The 20049-nt window shown below is 41.4% G+C and overlaps 1 protein-coding gene across 1 annotated transcript in view; it reads right to left on the minus strand.

The window, feature by feature from the left end:
* The window catches only part of Rims2 (regulating synaptic membrane exocytosis 2), a 408447-nt gene that overhangs the window by 41308 nt on the left and 347090 nt on the right, over window positions 1-20049 (minus strand). Inside the window, exon 24 of the mRNA XM_033759701.1 lies at window positions 6189-6323. Coding sequence (XP_033615592.1) covers window positions 6189-6323 — 135 coding nt within the window. The remainder of the gene's footprint in view (window positions 1-6188; window positions 6324-20049) is intronic.

A 20049-nucleotide genomic window follows, 5' to 3' on the forward strand; every position in this document is an offset into this window, starting at 1 on the left:
TACACATTAGCATAGTGTAAAGTTATTAATATTATCTCAGATTGAGAAATCATAATTGTATAGGTATGAGGTAAAATGTCATATTTCAATAGATATGCGCAACACGGCATGGGAGTCAAGCTCGTTAACATGTCTGTTACCTCAGGTACCTATCATCTTTATGCTGAGACACTTGAAATTTACTTGCTTGTTTTGGAATACAAAATACATGGTTATCGACTAGTCACCTTGGTGTGTAACACATCTCCTGCCCCTCTGAAACTCTGCCTCCTTTGATCAACAAGCCCTCATTCTCTCCTCCCAGCACCTCCACCAAGTCACTGATGGTCATGTCCTACTCGCTACTTCTGTGCGATCGGTGCGATTAGATGCCACACGTACAGCCTTGCAGTAAGAACTCACATGGGGAAGGAAGAGTTTCTTTAATAAATGGCATCAGGAAACCCAAGAGCAACATTGAGAAGAAGGAAGTTAGAGCCACAATATACAAAAAATAACTTGTAATGGATTGAATGACTTAAAAGTACTAGGAGAAAACATAGGGCAGCGCCCCATGACACTGATCTGGGCAATGAATGATATATTTGGATATGACCTGAAAAGCATAGGCGCAAAAGCAAAAATAGACAAATGGAATTAAACAAAAGTGAACAGCTTCAGCACAGCAGCAACAACGGCAAAAACAACAACAAACAATGAGCAGGGCGAAGATACAACCCATAGGGTGGGAGAAAATGCTTGCAAACCACATATTTGATACGGGGTTAGTATCCAAATGATATAGGGAACTCAAACAGTTCAACAGCAATTTAAAAATGGACTCTGCTCAAAAGAAGACACACAAGCGGCTGACAGGTACAGGGAAGAGCCCAGCACCACCCATCACCAGGGAAATGCAGTTAAAACCACAGCGGATATCATGGCCCACTTGTTAGAACGACCTTTATAACAAAAGATGAGGAGAACGGCGGAGAGGATGCAAAGGAAAGGGAGCTCAGGAACTGTGGGCGGGGATGTGATTATAGAAACGCTGTGGAAGGAGTCACCAAGACAGAGAGGCCACTGCTCAAACGGCGATATGTGTTCTTACAAAATTTGAAGTATGTGTATCAGAATTTTCCCGTCACAATAGTGTCATTGTGCTTTCTCATAATTGCCCTTCTTAGTCACAGAGGCTGTCAGTAAGGTTCCTTGTTCTGAACATTAGGGGTGCAGTACAGTGCTGTGCTTAGTGTTGCAAAGCAGTAGAGATGCATCGCAACAGAGTCAAGAGAAACACAGGGTTCCAAAAAATTACAATGGAATCAGACTCCGTCACCTGTGACACCATCATGGCAGGAGGGAAGGAACAGCACAAAGCATTACTCCTGCATTTGTGGTGAGCAGGCGTACGAGCCCCCCATGCCGCCTGTCACATGAAAGCACGGCACTGCCATTCTGCACAGCACACAATGCTTGCTGAGGACAATGACTGTGTCTTTGCCATTCTTTTCTGTTCACGTGTACGCCTACTTATTAAACAAGTTTCCCAAAACCAACATGCTGCGTCACACCAGCCCAGACTCGTATGTCAGTGTCCTCAGTGTCTCTGGCCACATAAAGTGATTAGTGGACACCACCCGGGCTCAAACTTGACCAGCTAAGCAGCGTGTTTCAGAGCAGATGGGTGAGTGACGCGTGACTGGGTGCCGCTGTGCACCAAGTTACCCATCACTGGGGAGATACTGCACCGTGCTAAACAATGACCTCATCCTTCCAGAGCAGACACGGTGATACCTGCTTCTCAAGTGATTTTCCTGCCAGAATTCTGATGCCTGCAACAAAAGCAACTGTTACTAATGAATTACTTGGGGAGGGGAAGGGGGAGAGGATCTTTTAATTATATCAATATCCTAGCTTCTCTTTTATGGTAAAACTACATGTTTAGGTTCATAATTATTACAGTGAAAATTCTCAACAGGCTTAATTAGTAAAAACAGCTTCCTAAGACAATTGCTTTACTAGGGAAATGAGTTTCTCTTCCAGGATATAGGATAACTTACTTCAATAGAATTTTGCTACAGAACTAATGTTGATCAGCTCTACACCAATGAATCTTCATTGTATCACTTGATTTTTTGATTAATAACAGACTAGAAATAGTCAAATATTATAGAGTTAAAGACTGGTTAATGCAAGCTAACTTGGACTTAGATAATAGTTTCTTTGAAACTGCCAAAGCTTCTAATATCTTTTTGCCTCTCTAATGATACGCTATTTTCAAACAGCTTTGTCCTTTATATTTTATGCAAGAGTCTCTTTTCACCTCAGAGGAAGAAGCCACACACAATCTTTACCATGCTAAAACTGAAATGACAGGCATGGGTCCCAGCCTGTTAGCCCACTAGGGGCACAGCTGTGCAGACACGACGGCGCCCCCACATGGCGAACCCATGAACTTCTGTGGGTTGCTGGTTTAGAAAATTTTAAATTTTAATCTGTTGTGGAAGAACAAAACACATTCAGTGCCTTTTTCAAGATTTTTAAAATACAAATTCTTAATATGTAAATTAGTATATAAATTGTGAATTTCCAATTCTAGCAAATAAGAAATTTGCTTTAATTTGCACATTATTTATAATAAGCAAAGTTCACCATATATTGATGTTAAACTATATATTCCCGACCAGTTGTTTGCCTAGCTTAAAAACCAGCAGGTAGGGCTGGGGATGCAGCTCAGTGGCCCCGCACCTGCCTGTCAAGCACAAAGTCCTGAGTTTGATTCCTGGTACCAGAAAAATTTAAATAAATAAAAAAGAAATTTTAAAAGTAGCAAATCATAGAAATTAGGTCCTACTAAAAGAAAACTCTAAACTTAGGTAACAAACTTTGTCCTCACTGGCCTTTCCTAAACAATAACCACCCACCTTTGTTGGACCTTATCTGTTACAACCTCTTCGTTGTGTTTCCCAACCCCAAAGGGAAAGATTAAAACAAACAGCAAAAAGAGAAGAATTCGATTTAACATTTCTCAAAATTTGGGAAAGCAAGACATTGTGGATACGGCTGTTAATGTGTTTACAACTCATTTTAACAATTCAAAATGTGAGAGTAACAACTGCAGCTTTCTCACTTTTAATGGCTTGAAATGATCTAGGAAATGGTCACACAGCTACTCAGCCGCTCCACCTGCCAACACAGGCGCACATGCGCACAGCTGCCAGGAGGAGAGGCAGCCCGGGAGGGTGCACCTGGAGCTCACCGGCACCCTGCACCCTGCACCCCAGAGAAGCACCAGGAAGTACGAGAAGAGTCACACACAGCATCCGGAGACGGAAGAGTGAAAACAAGAAGGGAGTTCAGGAGAGCAATGAAACTTTCTTTGATGATCAACCCCTGCTCCCCAAAAAAGTGAAAAACTATCATGTAAGAACTATGGACGAGTCTGCAGGCTAGAACTAGACTGAGCCTTGGAAGTCAGAGTGCCGGATGTGAATTATGTTCCAAATTACTGGGAGGATGGAGTGAATAACCTCATCTCTAAGAAGTGTCTTGGACAGACGGCTCAGGGAGCTCCGGAGGTGGCAGGACAAGACTCAGTGAGTGGGCAGGCAGTGGACGTCCTTCCTGCTCTGCTGTTCTATGACCTTTGGGGAAAAGTAACCAACCTTTTCTTTGTCTTCAGAGAATGAGATTAAAAGTTTGCTCATCTTGTAATTGAGCAATAACAACATGCATCAATTATAATTCTGAAGCCATTATTCAACATTTGGTGGAAAATATAATTTAAGTGTGTGTGCATACATATGGGATGTATATGAAATATAAAATAGATATACATATTCCAAAAATGCACCACTATCTGGAATACAGTTAGAATATATCTCTACCTCTATCTATGGGTGCCTTGCTTTCTATGAGGCATTTAGCCAGAGCTCTCCATAGTTTATGCTAGGACCTCCTGGCAATTTAACGTGTGGGGACTCCAGAAAAACAGGCTCCATTCCCAGCAGGAGAGTAACGGGAGGGGAGAGGCCTTTCCTGCAGCAGGGCCCAGGTCTGTGACATCCTTAGCTCAGGAAGACAGACAGACTGATGCGCTCTTTCCGGACCTTTTCACTCCTCCTTTCGAAAACTCACTAGAGGCTTAAGCCTTTTTCTTTCTTGGATTCCCACGGAAACAGCCATACTACAGGATAATGTAGTCACAGTCTAGCTGCTTAGGGTTCAAGTAATTATTAAGAAGTCAATTCACATTCTTTTCTTTTAACAAAACAAAGCAAACCTTGAGTGACATCAACCTCTCTCTCAGGCTCTGCGCTAGGAGTAGTGGTGACACCCAGCGCCTCGCTGACAGGCCACAGGCACACTGGACCCAGGGGGGTCACCACTGGGGAGCCTGGCAGAGGCTGGCCCTTGAGGCTCTGCATAAGACACACGTGATTCTCACTCTAGAGGAGGCCCCAAGGCTAACACACAAACAGCCAGTAAGAGGAAGAGAGAGACCCCAAGTGCTAGGAGAGTTCAGAAGAGGACGAAGAGTTTCTGGCTGGGACAAAGAAATGAGGGAGATTTCTGTGGTGACTGGATTTCAGCTGAAAACTCGGCTAGAGTTTGGGTGGCAACAGGAGGACGTACATGCTCACGCGTGCCGTGTGCAGTGACCTGAGAGCTGGCACCACACAAGGAGGGGCAGTGGAGAGCAGGACCTATGTGCCGTGCACAGGCGGCCGGTCAGAGTGCACAGGGAAGCGTGAACAGGTCAGAGGTGTTCAGGGCCAGACTATGGGGTTTGGAATTTATCTGGTGGCTAGGGGACTAGTAACAACGATTTCCAAAGAGGAGAGTGAAACTTCAGAAAGACATAACCCATATAATAGCTGAACTGGAAAAGGAATTATCTGAAGGCAGGGAACTTTAGGGTACTCAGCATAATGGTACAGCACACAGCAGAAAGAACTAGTGAAGTATCGTTGAGAACAGAGGAAAGGAAGGGAGAGACTGCCGAGAGAGAACTTAGGAAACAGTGATTAACCGTATCGAGGGTGTAACGGGTAAAGAGAAGACAGGTTATTTCCAGGGACCATAGTAGTTGCACGAGACAACATTAAGAACGATCAGAAATGAGGAGGACCACATTTGAAGGGGGTCGGATGATCCAGTCTGAGGCAAGATGGGCTTGAGGTGACCACGAGACCCCCAAGTGGGGATGGTTAATGCCACAGTCTTTTAAAGAGAAGATGGGGCCATGTGAACGGCGGTGGCACTGCCACAAGGATGGCACACATGCTAGAAGCACTGCCATTCCAGGGCCCAGAACAGGACGCGGGAGAAAGAGGAGTTGAGTAAGGGTCAGACACAGACTGCTGAAAAGCCAGGGACACCAGACATGGGGATCTGAAGAGACAGCAGCTGTGGAAAACGGTGCAGGAGAGCAGAAGAACAGGGTTGGGAAAGCTCCTCTGGGTCAGGTCCCGATTTTGATGAACAGCTCCTCCACTGCCTCTGTGTCTGCCTCCACTGCCTCCACTGCCTCACGCACTCTGTGTCTGCCCACGGTCGCAGGCAGAAGCCCAGCTCCGCAGCACGGCAGTGTCCAGAGGCCCGGGAGGGTATGGGGTGAGATGGGGTCACGAGGAGCGTCCACCAGGGCCTTGAAGAGACACCAGAGCTTCTGGAGCTGGAAGAAATAAATTCCCTCTTCTTGCTGAGACAGGGTCTCCTTCCGCGTTTCTAGCTGGCCTTGACCTTGCAGTGCTCTCCTTGCCCAGCCTCCAGAGTGCTGGGATTACTGGGTGTGTCACACTGCCCGCCCCTAGAGGCAGGTAATCAAGACTGACGAATTCCCTCAAAGGGATGTCAGCGAGTCTCGCTGGTCTTCTGCAGGCTCTCGTAATTTCTACATAACAAATATGATCCTCCAAACCATAACCGCATTTTATTTTCTTAATCATAAATCATTTAAAATAATTCAATAAAAACATAAAGATGAGAAAAGTCTTTAGCCAGGCAACATGAGTCTCATGTCTCCAAATAAAACTTAAAAAAAAATACAATATATCGAAAGAAATTTTAGTTTAAGTAGATACAGATCTAAGTAAACATAGTTCATCTTTTATGCTGGCTTGAACACAGCGGTACAACAGCAGCTGTCAGCTTTGCAGTGTTTCTGCTTCACCTGCAGCTTTATTTCCTAAGGCTGTTTTAACTCCGCACTGATATTTCACTAGGAGCAGGAAGCTCTTCGCCTGCCACACTGCTGTGTCCTCGGGGTTGAGTCTCCCGTAGTAACATAGACTTCACTGCTTCATCGGCCACAACACAAGCACTGACTTGAATTCTCACTGTGAAGGGAGCAAAACCAAAGAACTAAGTGCCTACACTGAATTCTTACACATTTCTTCTGAGAACATCTATTTCTAATACTTACATTCTGCAGATTCCGGCTCAAGAAATCGAGGAAGGAAAAAGCAAGAGTGAATTTTATACAGATTAATTTTTCTCCACAGGTGAACACTGGACTTCTCTAAAAGAAAGTCTATTCGAATCACATGACTTGAGGCTAGTGCTATGGCTATCTCGGTCTCTTCATGTGGCCGTGTTATCTTTTCCCATCCTCTTTCTTTCCTTAAGAGCTCCCTGTGGAATAGGTTCTTTCCTCTATTTTCCTTCAAGACATAGTTTTCTTTGAACAATTTCCATTCCTGCACCTGAGAAATCTGAGCGCTGGTGTCACCCTGGGCCCAGCAGAGTATTCTGGATCCAGGTGGGGCTGGCATAGGTAAAGGTCCTGTGGATAAGGAAGTCAACCTGGTTTATGTGGGAGAAGCCTTTCTGGATGGCCAGCCCACAGCCTGCGTAGAGAGGCGGCACTGACACAAAGCCTCCAGCGTGTAGGAACACGAAGGCCAGGGGTGCTGGACTCTGGCGGGGGTGTGTTGTCAGCGCTAATTTCTCCCAGCTGTTCCTGCCTGCATACTCTACTCCACCTGGCATGGCTAGGAGTGCTCACTAGGTGTGCGGCATCCGAACACAGATCACAGTTATATCGTACCTCAGGAGACGTTCAGTGAGAGAGGAAACAGAGTTTGTATCAAACCTTCAGAAGCTGACTACATCATTTGGAGTTTTAATGACAATCCCTTTAGTTTTTCTTTGTATCTTCACATCTAACGTCCCTTTTCTTTTAGTATGTTAATTATTCACATCAGTATCTTTTGTCAGGATTTCAGGTACAGATATCCCCAGATCCAGGCAAACCTAGAAAGGATGAATGGCCTTTGGATCTTTGGAAACAAAACAGATCAATCATTTGGGTATGTTAAAGGGCTTTTCATTCTCTGATAGATCTGGGAAAGTTAAACATTTATATAAAAACCAATATTACCAGGAAGGAAAACATAAAACCTTAATGAACTACTTTTGTTTACTATGAAATGTAATTAATTACTGACTTAAGCAAGATTTCATGCCTTGTGTCTTGGGGTTATTGAGTTGAAATTAGGTTCCTAGTGTGAAATGAAAATGTAACAGTAAATCTGAACATATGTTCATTTATTCTACACATAAAAAGATATAATCAAGGTGATTATGCTTCACATAATCAGGGTTCACACTGAAAATGTTTTATAATCCATTAGTAAGAACAGTTGCTAACTAGTAAAACTGGTGCACCCAAAATAATGTATGTAAAACAAAAGGCATTCCATTATAATTGTTTTTAGAACCTGACTTCTCACTATGCTACACACACACACACACACACACACACACACACACGCTGAAATGTTTCTCCCAGTACTTTTCAAAGGAAGGCAGAGAAGTGTCCATTGATTTCTTCTGTATTATTTTAAAAAGTCAATATTTGACACAGTAAGAATTCTAGGAAGTAACTCGCATTACCTTAGTTTTTCACTGCATCTTTTAGTATCTACAATAAAACGTTTGATAACAACTGCTGATAACCACTGAAAACATCTTTGATCTATTTGGAAATAGTTGTAAACTCTGATATTAAAAGAAAAATCACAGAGACTTAGGTGCACAGTGAAAGCACCTGCCTTGTACTGTCAGAAAAACATAAGCAAGCAAGCAAGCATTAAATATCTTTTATGGTACCCAATAAAAATATTATTTTAGATACCATGAATAGGCCAGGTTATTTGTTACAATAAATGGTAATAAATGGTGTCCTCTCTCGTATATTTTACATTAGCTGGCTAGTAGATCTAACTGTATCTGAAAGGTTTACACTTGAGGTTGAGCACAGAAGCCTTGGAATGGCAGGCACACAGAACACGAGGACTTTCCCTGTGCGCCATCTAGGAGAGGGCAGATGTGAGGCCCGGGAGAGATCAGGGGCCTCGGACATACGTCCGTCCATTCCCTGGCACAGTGCTGTTATTCTTTGTCTCTGAGCTACTCTTAAAAAGCACATGATATACACTCTCCGCAGAGCTGATGCACAGCACAAATTATGACATGGAGAGACACTTTCTACCATCTACAGATCATGCCCAGATCACAGAGTAAGATGCTGCCAAGACAAATAAGGAAACGGTTTCTTCTTTCCTATGGACTCTCACCACCCCAGGCTGCCAGTGAGTGCTACAGGAAGTTTTACCAAAATACATCGCTTTTGTAGTCTTTAATTCTACCGCAGCTTTAAAAAATAGCTGTTTCTGCAGAATTTAACACTATGTAATGCTATTCCAAAAAGGTCATGAACGGGGAAACTGTATAACGTTAGTGACACCATCACATATAAACTACCAAGTTAGCTCTACGATACTCCAGACGTCCTGTGTCTCTCAGCCCAAAGGAGATAAGATCATATTTTCTTATGCTCTAATGAACTGTCTACAATTTAATTTTCAAAAGGAGTATTTGTAATATTTCCCAACAACTCAGCTCTATATTTCTTGATAACTTCGATTTCCTTCTTTAGAAAAAGACAAAGTTTATTTTCAAAATGATGTTCACATTTTTACATTATCATAATATTCTGAGATTTATGTATTATGGTGTAAATAGTGTTTCAATACTCAGAATTATTTGAATGTCAATCTTACCCTTAAAAAAAATCTGTAGAATATCTGGATATTGTACAAATAAATGGGAAACATGGTTCACTAAGTAGAAAAATAATAAAAATAATTAAAACATAAATTAGTAGATATAAACTCCTATTAATTGGTACAGTTGAACTTCAAATTTCTTGGCAGCCAAAGTCAGGAGCACAAAAATAATGAGGAAGAAAAATAAAGGCACTTCTCCCAGAGAAAGCAGCCTCCCCGTCTTCCCGTCTTCATAGCCTTGCTACGTTTACTGTGTTCAGGTGTCCTCGCTCCCATAGCCAGCTTCTCCTACAGGCAGGGGGCTCAGTTTCTTCTGCGCTCCTGGAATTCTCCTCAATGCCTCATTTATTTCCTTTTTTCCCTGAGTCTTACAGAAAGAGTGGGATTTCAGCTGTATGTCTGGAACACCTGCAGTTGCTCGATAGCTTACATTTATAAACAATCAATATACATGTAAACAGTTTGCAGGGAGCCTTCTCAAACGTCTCGTAGCTTGGTCCTCCTATTTCTCCACCTCCTAGAGTTGAGATGCGCGCTCACGAAGTGCGTGACCTGTGCTTCCGGGCCCGCCGGAAACGCTCTAAATGACCAGACGCTGCAGGATTAAATGCGTGCTGGGGTTCAAATGCTCGGTGCAAAAAATTGACAATAAAACATCCAATGAACAATTTCTATTGGCTACACATGAAAATATTTCGAATACTGGGTTAAATTATAGTAGTAAAATTAACTCGATCTGCTTTTAAAATTCTGAATGGGGCACTAGAAAATGTAAACATATGGCTCCTATTTCTTTAGGACACACCCATCTGAACGTAAGCTCAGGGCTCTATTTCACTCTTTCCCAACATCTCTTACTTTTAATTTTATTGATCATTTTTGTAAAATTCTTTCAAGTCTTGCTGTTAGAAGTTGAAACTGTCATTATTTGTGGCATAAATCTTACACTGTGTCCCTAAAATTTACCCTCTGGCTCCAAATAAGCTACATTTTGGATCATTTGAAAACGATCACAATATACACGCTACGTCTTATTATCACAATGAATTTCAAATCTGTAATCTCATTAAGGCCGTAGTCACTACTTCAGGCTCACAGCACCACCCGTCGCGGGATTGCTGTGTCTTTAGCTCATCAGACCCCTTTCCTCTATCACTGTCTCCCCTTTTCCCGGCCACACCTCTCAATCTACCTGTGTGAATGGGGTCCTCCTGCTTCCGCTAAGGAACGGAACCGAGACTCACGGAACAGCCAAGGAGATCATTTTAGTTCCTTACCCCATTCATCTAATGACAAATTCCACCACAGGAACATTAGTAACTTTTATTTCCTGTGCATATTCCAGGTAAATAACTTTTAGATATCATCACATTAAGTTGCCAAGATGTGACCATCATTTAGAAAGCAGCAAGCATCATTACTACCTTCAAATGTTTAATGGAAATTTAACATCTAATTATGGTTACAGAAAACACCGTATCAACCTGCTGTTGCCTGAGAAGTGAAAAGGGAGCTGTCTATAATTTTGAAACATGTAAGATCACTCCTAACTCTCCTAACCCTAAAGAAACAGACGACACTTCTACCTTTTACAGGTCTCTTTACAGAGCAAAGTTTGGTGAATTTGGTGCATGTCATGGAAACATAAGTATATCCTTTTTCACTTACTATACTTTAAAGTCATTTGCTAGACTTTTATTACATGTTCGGTGACTTGTCTCTCAGTTTATAATTGCTAAAGATAAGATTAGAGATACAAGGATTAGGGTATGCTAATACGGAAATAAAACATTTGCAAAGATTAATCACACAATCGTTTCAAGTTTGTTAACCTGTTGATACAGAATAAAAAATGTAATTCAAAGCACTAAACAGCACAGCAATGAACTTTTGGTGTTAAATTGGGTTTGGTAGCATTTATCCAAAGGAGTTCAAAATTTACTCTTAACACTGCCAGCTTCCAAAAGTCTGAAGTGAAGAACTATCTTAGGCAATTAAAGCCTCAGTTCAAAACAAGAAATGCTAACACTAATCCTAAACTGAAGATCTTTGGTGAAATAAGTGTGAGATGCAGGCCTGCATCGTCTGGATCGAGGCCCAGTACAACAGCACGCAGAGCTCCACCGGCTCCAGCCGGCCCTTTCCAGGGAAACCCGAGGAACTCCAGAAAGACTACACGGAAGGAAGATGGGAGTACTCTACAAACAGCAGGCAAAGTTTGTACTCTGGAAACTCTAAACACTATTCAAAGAATAAACATGATCCAAGTAAGCGGAAAACACTCCACATTTATGGCTTGGAAGACTTAACTGTGTTAGGGTGCCACTGGTCCCCGAAATCCCTACAGAAGTCCTGCTGACTTCTTTGTAGAAAATTAGAAGCTGATTCTAAATTCATACAGAATAGCAAGGGCCCAAGAATAGTCCAAATAATCCCCAAAAAGGAGAACAATGTAGGTAGATTCATCCTTCCTGGCTTTAAAACCCGTGAAGAGCTAAATTAATGAGGACTGTTTGGCACTGGCATAAAGACAGACCCATACATCACTGGAACACAACCAGGTCTTCAGAAAGAAAGCTGACTTTAATGAGGGTGCCAAGAGTGGTTTTTCCAAAAGTGGTGCTGGAACAACTGGCTAGCCACATGCAAAACAATGAAATCCAATTCTTACTAACTACCAAATATAAAACTAACTCCAAATGGATTTGGATTTGGATACGGCAAAGGATCGTTTTAAGTAACACTAAAAGCGTAAGTAACAAGAACGACCCCATAAATTTGATTTCATCAAAATTCAAAACTTTTTTGCTTCAGAGAATTTCAGAAAATGAAAAGGCAACCCACAGATTAGGAAAAATACTTGCAAATTACATATCTGATAAAGGCCTTGTACCCAGAATACAAAAAGAATCCTGAAAGCTCCATAATAAAAAGACACGTGGCCTACCAATTAAGAAGAGGGCAAAGGGTCCAAGAGACACTTTTCCATGGGAGGCACATCGATGACTCACGAGCCCTTGAAAGATGCGTAACAGCAGCAGTCGCCAGAAACCCAACGGAAACAACAGTGCGACAGCACTTCACGCTCACAGCTGGAACCAGAAAGAGATGCCATATGCGGACGAAGATGCGGTAACTGCTGGTAGGAATGTGGCAAGGTACAGGCACACTGGAAACAGCGCAGCAGGTCCTCCACGATTACATACAGAATCCCATCCCCCCCCACACGTACACAAACCAAGCATCATTCATGACAGACAGAACACGGAAACAACCCCAAGGCACATTAAGGGATGAATGGATAAAGAAAATATGGTGTGACCAGAAAATGGAATATTACTTAGCCATGAAACAAAGCACCAAAACATTCTACAATACAGAAGCCATAACTAAAGATGGGGTATGGAGTGTCTTCTGAGGTGATGGAAAAGTTCTGAATCACACTGAAAACTATTGGGCGTATATTTTCTATGTATGAATTATATAGTATGTGAATTATATCACCATAAAGCTTTTAAAATGAATAGATCTTTCTGAATATGATTTTAAAAGAATGCTATTTAAATTACAATGTACTTATATGAAAGAATTGTTTGTAGTCAAAATATTTGTTAGAGTATAAGGATATATTTATGTCATAACACCATGAAGACCGTACACAGAAGTATTGGTCATATCAAAGCATGCAAATAAGTTAAAAGAAAATAAATATTGAGAGTAGTTTGAGAAAGGTAGTTTTTGTTTGTTTGTTTGTTTGTTTTTCCAGTATCAGGGATCGAACTCAGGACCTTGTGCTTGGAAGGCAAGTATGGTGCCACTGGGCTAAATCCTGGCCCCTGAAAATGGTAAAATCTTAAAAAGTAATGGTAAATTAAAATATTTTTGCTAGGATAAAAATTATAACTTTCAAACACAAAATTCCCCAAATCATGTAGAATAGAAATCTCAATGTAGAAAATCCATGTAGAAAAAAATCCCAAATGGATAAAGCATAAAAGCGAAAGTCTGCCTGCGAAGATCAGATTCGAGGACAGAATACTTTATCACTTTCATGCTACATCCGATATTTGCCTTGAGGTGGACATTAATTTTAAGAAGCCTAAAATGTGTTATTAAATTTTAAGGAGAAACAAAATGCTATGTAAACAAACATTCTCTCGGGAAAATGATTATTAATGCTGAAGTACAGAATAAACGATCTTCAACAAATACTGCTCCAAGATCAGTGCACAGATGTTGTTATTTTCAACTATAATTTGGGAATTTATTAATAAGGAGATATTCATAAAATCTTGGGTTATATCCTTTTCCCCTTATGGCTCAAACGTACTAACAATGAAATTCTCTAATAAACCTGGTTTCAAAGGAACAACCGATTGTGGGCATTGCAATACAACTTGCGGGTTTTCTGCTGCGCTGGACACAGTGCCTCCCCCAACTGCAGGTCATCATAGCGTGGTCCATAAGCTGAGGAGTAAACTGACTCAACAACAGGAAGCCACAACAGGAACGGCAGCAGCTGGAACTACAGGTCCGGCCTCCTGCTTACGCCCCCTGCAGGTGAGCAGCCATGGCCCTCGCCACCCCACCCGCAGGTGACAAAGGCCACCCTGGAAGGCTGCCTTAAGGAACAAGTTCCTGCCTATGTCTGTGACGCTGACTCTTGCTAGAAACACAGCCGCAGCTTGAGTCTGAGTCCAGTATGGTTTGGATCCTAAACCCCGAAGGCCCATGTGCGGAGGGCTGGCAGGAAGAAGGCTGTGGTGCCCTTGGGAGGCAGAGCCTGCGGGAGGAAGCTGGGTCTCGGTGGGGTGGGCACCTCTGAAAGCTCTGTCCTCTCGTGGCCTCTCCTGGCTCTCCCTGTCTCTCTTCTCAGCCATGGTCAGGTAGAAAGACCTCCTCTGCTGCACCACCCGCGACCACTGTGCCTTTACAGGCCCAAAGCAACCGGGCTAAGCAGCCGGACTGCAACCTCTGCAGCCCAAGCCAAAATAAACCTTTCTGCCTACTAAGTTGATTGTGTCAGGTATTTTCTCACAGCGATAGAAAGCTCACTAACATAAAGATGTTTATTTAGGTGTTTTCTAAAATAGCCTAAGAAATACTGGTTCCAAAATATGCTTCACAGACGCAGGGCTACGTGATTACGGTGATTTAGGGGAACCTATTCTGCTTATCTCTTGGAGAGTTGCAAGTGTATACATACAGCAAGGGATTGCATGAAGTGATGCAGTTATAAAAAACACAGATGAAAAGCGTTTAGCCACATTTCCCCGTGCTTGTTTGATCACAAAACGCTATTTTTCTGCTTAACACCTGGTAGCATCCAAAAACCTATTGCTTTCTGAATGCACTGGCCAGCTTTCCTGTCCCTAGGAGCTAATACCTGGCACCTGCAACTTGAAGGAAAGGACGTGTAACTTGGCTCATGTTTTCATGGTCTCAGCCCATGGGCTCCAAGGTAGAAATCATGGTGGAAGGTCACAGTGGAAAAAGCTGCTCACTTCACGGCGGCCAGGAATCAGCACACGGGGCAGGACTTTACCGGAAGGAGCTAAGGACCAGATGCAGCCCCAGAGTGCTGTCCTCGAGTCCCACCCAGACACAGCCGGATGCACTTTACTAATCCTCTAGACATCTCTCAAGCCAATCAAGTAGAAAATTAGGAGGATTAATTGTCGCAGGGAGATACACTTTGGGAAACACTGATTGGGTAAAAAGTTTTTATTTTTATGATTTTTTTGGTCCATTTTAAATGTGTCAGTTGCTCATTTAAATGAGAAGAGAGGGAATGCCACAAGCATAAAAGCCCTTAATAAATCTTGATTCTGATTAGTTTTGCCCTTTTTCCTGTCATTGTGTTGTTATATTTAAAACACTTCCTTCTCATGCCTTTGAAAATAGATGGAAATAGATCACAGATTGGCAAAGATACAAGGTCATTAAAACATCAAGTAGTGCAATGACCTTAAAAAGCAATGAATCTTAAATTTTATTCTTCAAAGAACTACAGAGGAAACAGTATAAATGAAAGCTTAATTTTGCTTTCTTATTTGACAACATAACATAAAGTGGAGATTGAGCTTTGGTAAGGGAAAAAAAAAACATTGTTTTTCTCCTTTTAAAAAAGTAGTGGGTCTGAGAGGGCTGGGGATTTATTTAGCCCAGTGGTTCCGCAGCCTGCCTCGTAAGTGCAAGGTCCCAAGTTTGATCCCCAGTACCAATAAATAAATAAATAAAGGGTTGGGGATTTGGCTCAGTGGTTCTTCCACCTGCTAAAAAAAAAAAAAAAAAAAAAAAAAAAAACGCAGTGGGTCATATTGATCTATTTTCTGGAGTGACAGAAAATGAATGCAAGGTCATTTATGAACATAACTTGGGTCATTGCTCCAACCAATCTGTAACAGATCTGAGCAGATACACCTGGAAATACACTTTCATGGAGAGAGAGAATCATTATTTTCAGAAGATCTTGTGGCATATTTAGAAAAAAAAACCAAAGGAAAAAAGTGTACAATTAATGAGAAAAAGTATGAAAATTAATCAGAGTTCAAGAAGATGTCCAGATACAAGGTTTAAAACAATTTTAAAATCAACAATTTCCAAATGCCCAAAGCAGTCAGAAATTGTAACTGCAACAAAATGGTACTTCCAACAGTAATACAAGTTACAGGATACATAATTAACAAATGATATCCAGAAGACATGACGAAAATTACAAAATGTGACTAAAGGATATGAAATAAGTTTTGAATCCCTGGAGAAACACACCATGATTCTGAACAGCAACAATCCATACTCCAAAGATGCCCATCCTCCCTAAGTTATTGTAAGTTTTAATGCAATGTTAACAGAACCGTGAAGACAAGTAATGGGCAATGTTGCCCCCCAGTTAGCAAAACGAGTTATAAAGCTAGGCTAGTAAAACATTGTGGTACTGCTTTGACTCTTAAAATTGGATGGAACACAATGGAATTCTAACAAAAACAAATGTAAGGGCAACTTAATATACTAAGAATGGAATTATAGATCAGTAGGTAAAGTCTGAGTTATCTACTAACCTATCCTTCAGATGCAGATGAAATATACTATTATCATTGATTATAACGAATTATATTTAGACATTAACAAGGAAATCTGGATTGAAATAGGGAAGCACTTCTGACTTATAGATCTATAAACATGTCTACCGGCCTTCAATATTTCAATATAAATTTATTTGTTAGACTTGTCACTTTCTTACATATGGCAAATAAGCATAGTATAAATGTGTATCAAATATGTATACAGGCTGCTAATAATAAAATAGGAAGTACATAAAATGATGCGCTGTTTTTTCCTTCAGATATAATTTTGAAAGTATATATAATTTCTTTAGATTACAGGAATACTGGGAAAGCCTAGTGGAAATAATATGGCTGATAATCAATTTTTCAAAAAGAAAATTATAGCTGGGCTGACATTCAATTTTTCAAAAAGGAAATTATAGCCGGGCATGGTGGCGCACGCCTGTAATCCCAGTCCTCGGGAAGCTGAGGCAGGAGAACTGTTGTGAGTGGGAGACCGGCCTGGGCTACACAGTGAGTTCCAGGTCAGTCTCAACTACATAGTGAGACCCTGTCTCAAAAAGACAAAAAAATAAAAAAGAAAAGAAAATTATGATATAATGCTTTTACATACTGTCTTTGGTGCATCTTGCTTCCTCACAGCTGGGGGAGACACCCACGCCCTGAAGTAGAACCAGGCTGGTGTGCAGGAGCAGGCTGGGGACACAGGAAGTGGGCGGCCGTGGGAGTGCTGGGGGAGCCTGAGGTTACGGTCCAGTCAGAGGGGTTCCAGGCCACTCCTGATTCAGCAGAGTATTCAAACCAGAAGAGCAGGGCTTCGGGATCCACCCATCACCTTAGCTCCTTGAAGGAGGTGAGAAGGGATGGCAGGAATGACTCCCGAGGTGATGCTCACGCAGTCCTGGGTTTAGTTACACGGAATGGCTTCTTTCTCACTGATCACTACATTCACAATTCTGTCTTGAAAAATAATAAGTATTTTAATTTGTGTAAAATAATTTTATTGCCCTTCTTTTGGGAGAAAGTTTCCAACTGATATAACACATAAACCCAGGTTGGTTTTGAGATATTGAAGTAAAAATGTTTCAGTGACTCAGCTGTGAGCACAGCTCCCCGGCATCTTGTGTAGTCCAGTTATTGCCTTATTATTCTTTACATCCTTTCTTACACTTCTGCATGACACATGACCTGGCCAGCAATGTCCTCATCAGAGTATTTCCCCACCTCAACTCGTGCTTCTCTGTGAGCTCTTCCTCATTTCCATTTCCAGAGCAATCGTGAAGCTTCCAGTAAAAAGGAATGGGTGTCTCACAAACCCAAGCGAGCACAAACACGAAACCACTCTCAGGGCCAAAAGCTGTGCAACTCACAGTCTCATGTTCGTGACTTAACGCCCAAGAGAAGCACACTAGGTTCCACTTCCCCAGGACTTCAACCCAAAACACGCTCCAGGACAGAGTAGAACCTGTTGTCCCTCCTGATAGGATACGCAGCAAACAAATTCAGGTCCTGACAATTCAATTTCGATAAAAAGGTCATCGAGTTTGGGAAATGAGGTGGATGGTGAGCCAGACTAGGTCAGAACCTATACCGCGGTCCTTTTGGGTCACATCAAGCTTGTCATTGTGACTCCGTATTACTTTATGTATTTGTCAAAGGCCCTTCTCACTAAGAGCACAGGAGGGACACTCTACTCAGCAGAGACCCTGTGGGTACAGAGTGACAGCTCCATAAGTACTCACTGAATAACAGCTCACTGGTATACTAATATGTTATAAGGTAGTCAATAACAATGAGATGGAAAACACTTCTTGGAGTAAAACTTTAGAAGGATCTGCCCACAGAGAGCAGCATCAGAGAGAAAAGATGGATTCTGCTTTAGTGTTTTCTCAACCCACAAAGTTCAACAACAAAGAGCTTTCAAAGCCCTGGGGACAATGGGCCAGCAGCCCTGCCTTACCCGGTACTTTGGAAGAATAAGCTGTAATTACTCCTCCTACGGCTACTCCTAGTTACACTACTTATTCACAGTTTCACTAAATTTACACCAAATAGCTGCAACGGTCTCCCTGGAAGAAGGACTCAATTGAATCAAAAGCATCTAGCAGCTCCTCGTGCTTATTGCCCGCTGTGGCCTTTACCTTAAAATTACATATCTGGATTTCCCCTGGAGCTCAAATCTGTAAATTATTTAATTGTAATGAAATTAAAGGACCTCACTTCCTGTACATATTAAACTCAGATGGCACAGTTATTTACACTTTCGAGCCTTCACTGATTACTGCTGTGGGCAGTACTTCCTCGTGGCCACTTACATCTCACTACTATGTCTAATTAAATTAAGTAAAGCCCGAAAAGTTCAGCCCTGAGGAATTTTATTTTTGAGGGGAAGCTTTCTTTTTCTCCCTAATGAAATGAAAAAGAGCTGATTAAAGAACATGCTGTCACAATTGTGGGGTCACATAAAGACAGAGCCGTGTGATAGGAAGAAAGGGGCTAAAGGGGTAGGGAAAGTGGGAAGGGTAGGGGAAAGGGGATAAAGGAAAAGAAAAAATATGAGAAAATGAAAAAATGGAAATAAAGTGTTTGTAAATGGGGAGGGGAGGAGGGGTGAAGGCAGGGCAGGGACAAGGGGAAAAAATGAGAACCAAGACCCGTCATGTAAAGGTAAAAGATCCCGATAATGAATGTAACTGTACTGTATACCTAAAATGTACCGATAAATTCAATGAAAAAATAAAAAAAGACAGAGCCGTGCACTCCACCAGAGCTGAGCCTCACATGCAGAGGCGTCCAAGGAGACAGCAGCGATGCTAGTTCCGCAAGCTGGAGACACCACAGATCCACGCTACGGCCTGCTGTATTTCACATGACTGACAGATACAGTACTAATTGCACATTAAGAAAAAAGCTTGAATCTCGTAACAGGATGTGTTCTCCAGCTAAAAAATGTAAACTATGAATGTAACTTTTATTTCCACCCAGGAAATGTATATAAATAAAACAAAAACATCGACAATATTTCTTGAACCTCCACTTTTCTATCTCCATTCATTATTACCATTTATGGTAGACAAAGAGATCCCCCTAAAATCTCCACACACTGTCCTGTGGACTATATAAAATATTATGTTACACTAAGGGCAAGAGGCTCTTTCAGATGTAATTGAGGAAATTAAAATAGGGAGGTTATCTTGGATCATCCAATGAGCTGGACTGTGGCTTGGGAAAATAAAATACCACAAGAATTCATTAGCAAATGAACAATTTGATTACATCTGCAGCCATTATGTTTGGGAAAGGATAATGCAAGGTAATTCACATTTGTACAGGTAAGCGGAGAGGCCCTCAAGAGTTCAATTATTCTTTCTATAAATGATGATGATAAAACACTACAGCATGAGATGATAAATCAGATATACTGCACAAGCATTTATATGATAATTCTCAGCTTTTAAACTGTACTTCAATGTGCCAGTTTAACACCTTGAGGAGCACAGTTTTAAGTTATCTTGTTTATAAAGAAATGAACTGATATGTTAGTTTGCTTATTCTTCTTTTCTTTAAACAAATATTGAGCATTTAGTAAGATATCCACTATTATCTTAGTTACTGGAGGTATAAAAATGAAAGACACATCGTTCTTCTCAAAGAATTTATAGCATAATGGAATTCAGGGAAACACAAAGTTATATAAGTTATAATATGTTATTAAGATACACATTACTATTGAGTCTGAAAAGCATTACATTTCTGTATCTTTTTTAAAGTTTTCTCTCAATTCAGTAACAACAAAAGTAATCTTATTTTTTTTAAAAAAAAAGGCCAAAGGACTCTCTAACAGACATTTCCCTAAAGAAAATATACTAATGGGCCGGGGATTTAGCTCAGCAGTTTGGTGGCCTGCCTTGCAAGCGCAAGGACCC

This window comes from Fukomys damarensis, unplaced genomic scaffold, assembly GCF_012274545.1.
Source record: "Fukomys damarensis isolate Sample0158 unplaced genomic scaffold, DMR_v1.0_HiC HiC_scaffold_5, whole genome shotgun sequence".
Taxonomy (NCBI): Eukaryota; Metazoa; Chordata; class Mammalia; order Rodentia; family Bathyergidae; genus Fukomys; species Fukomys damarensis.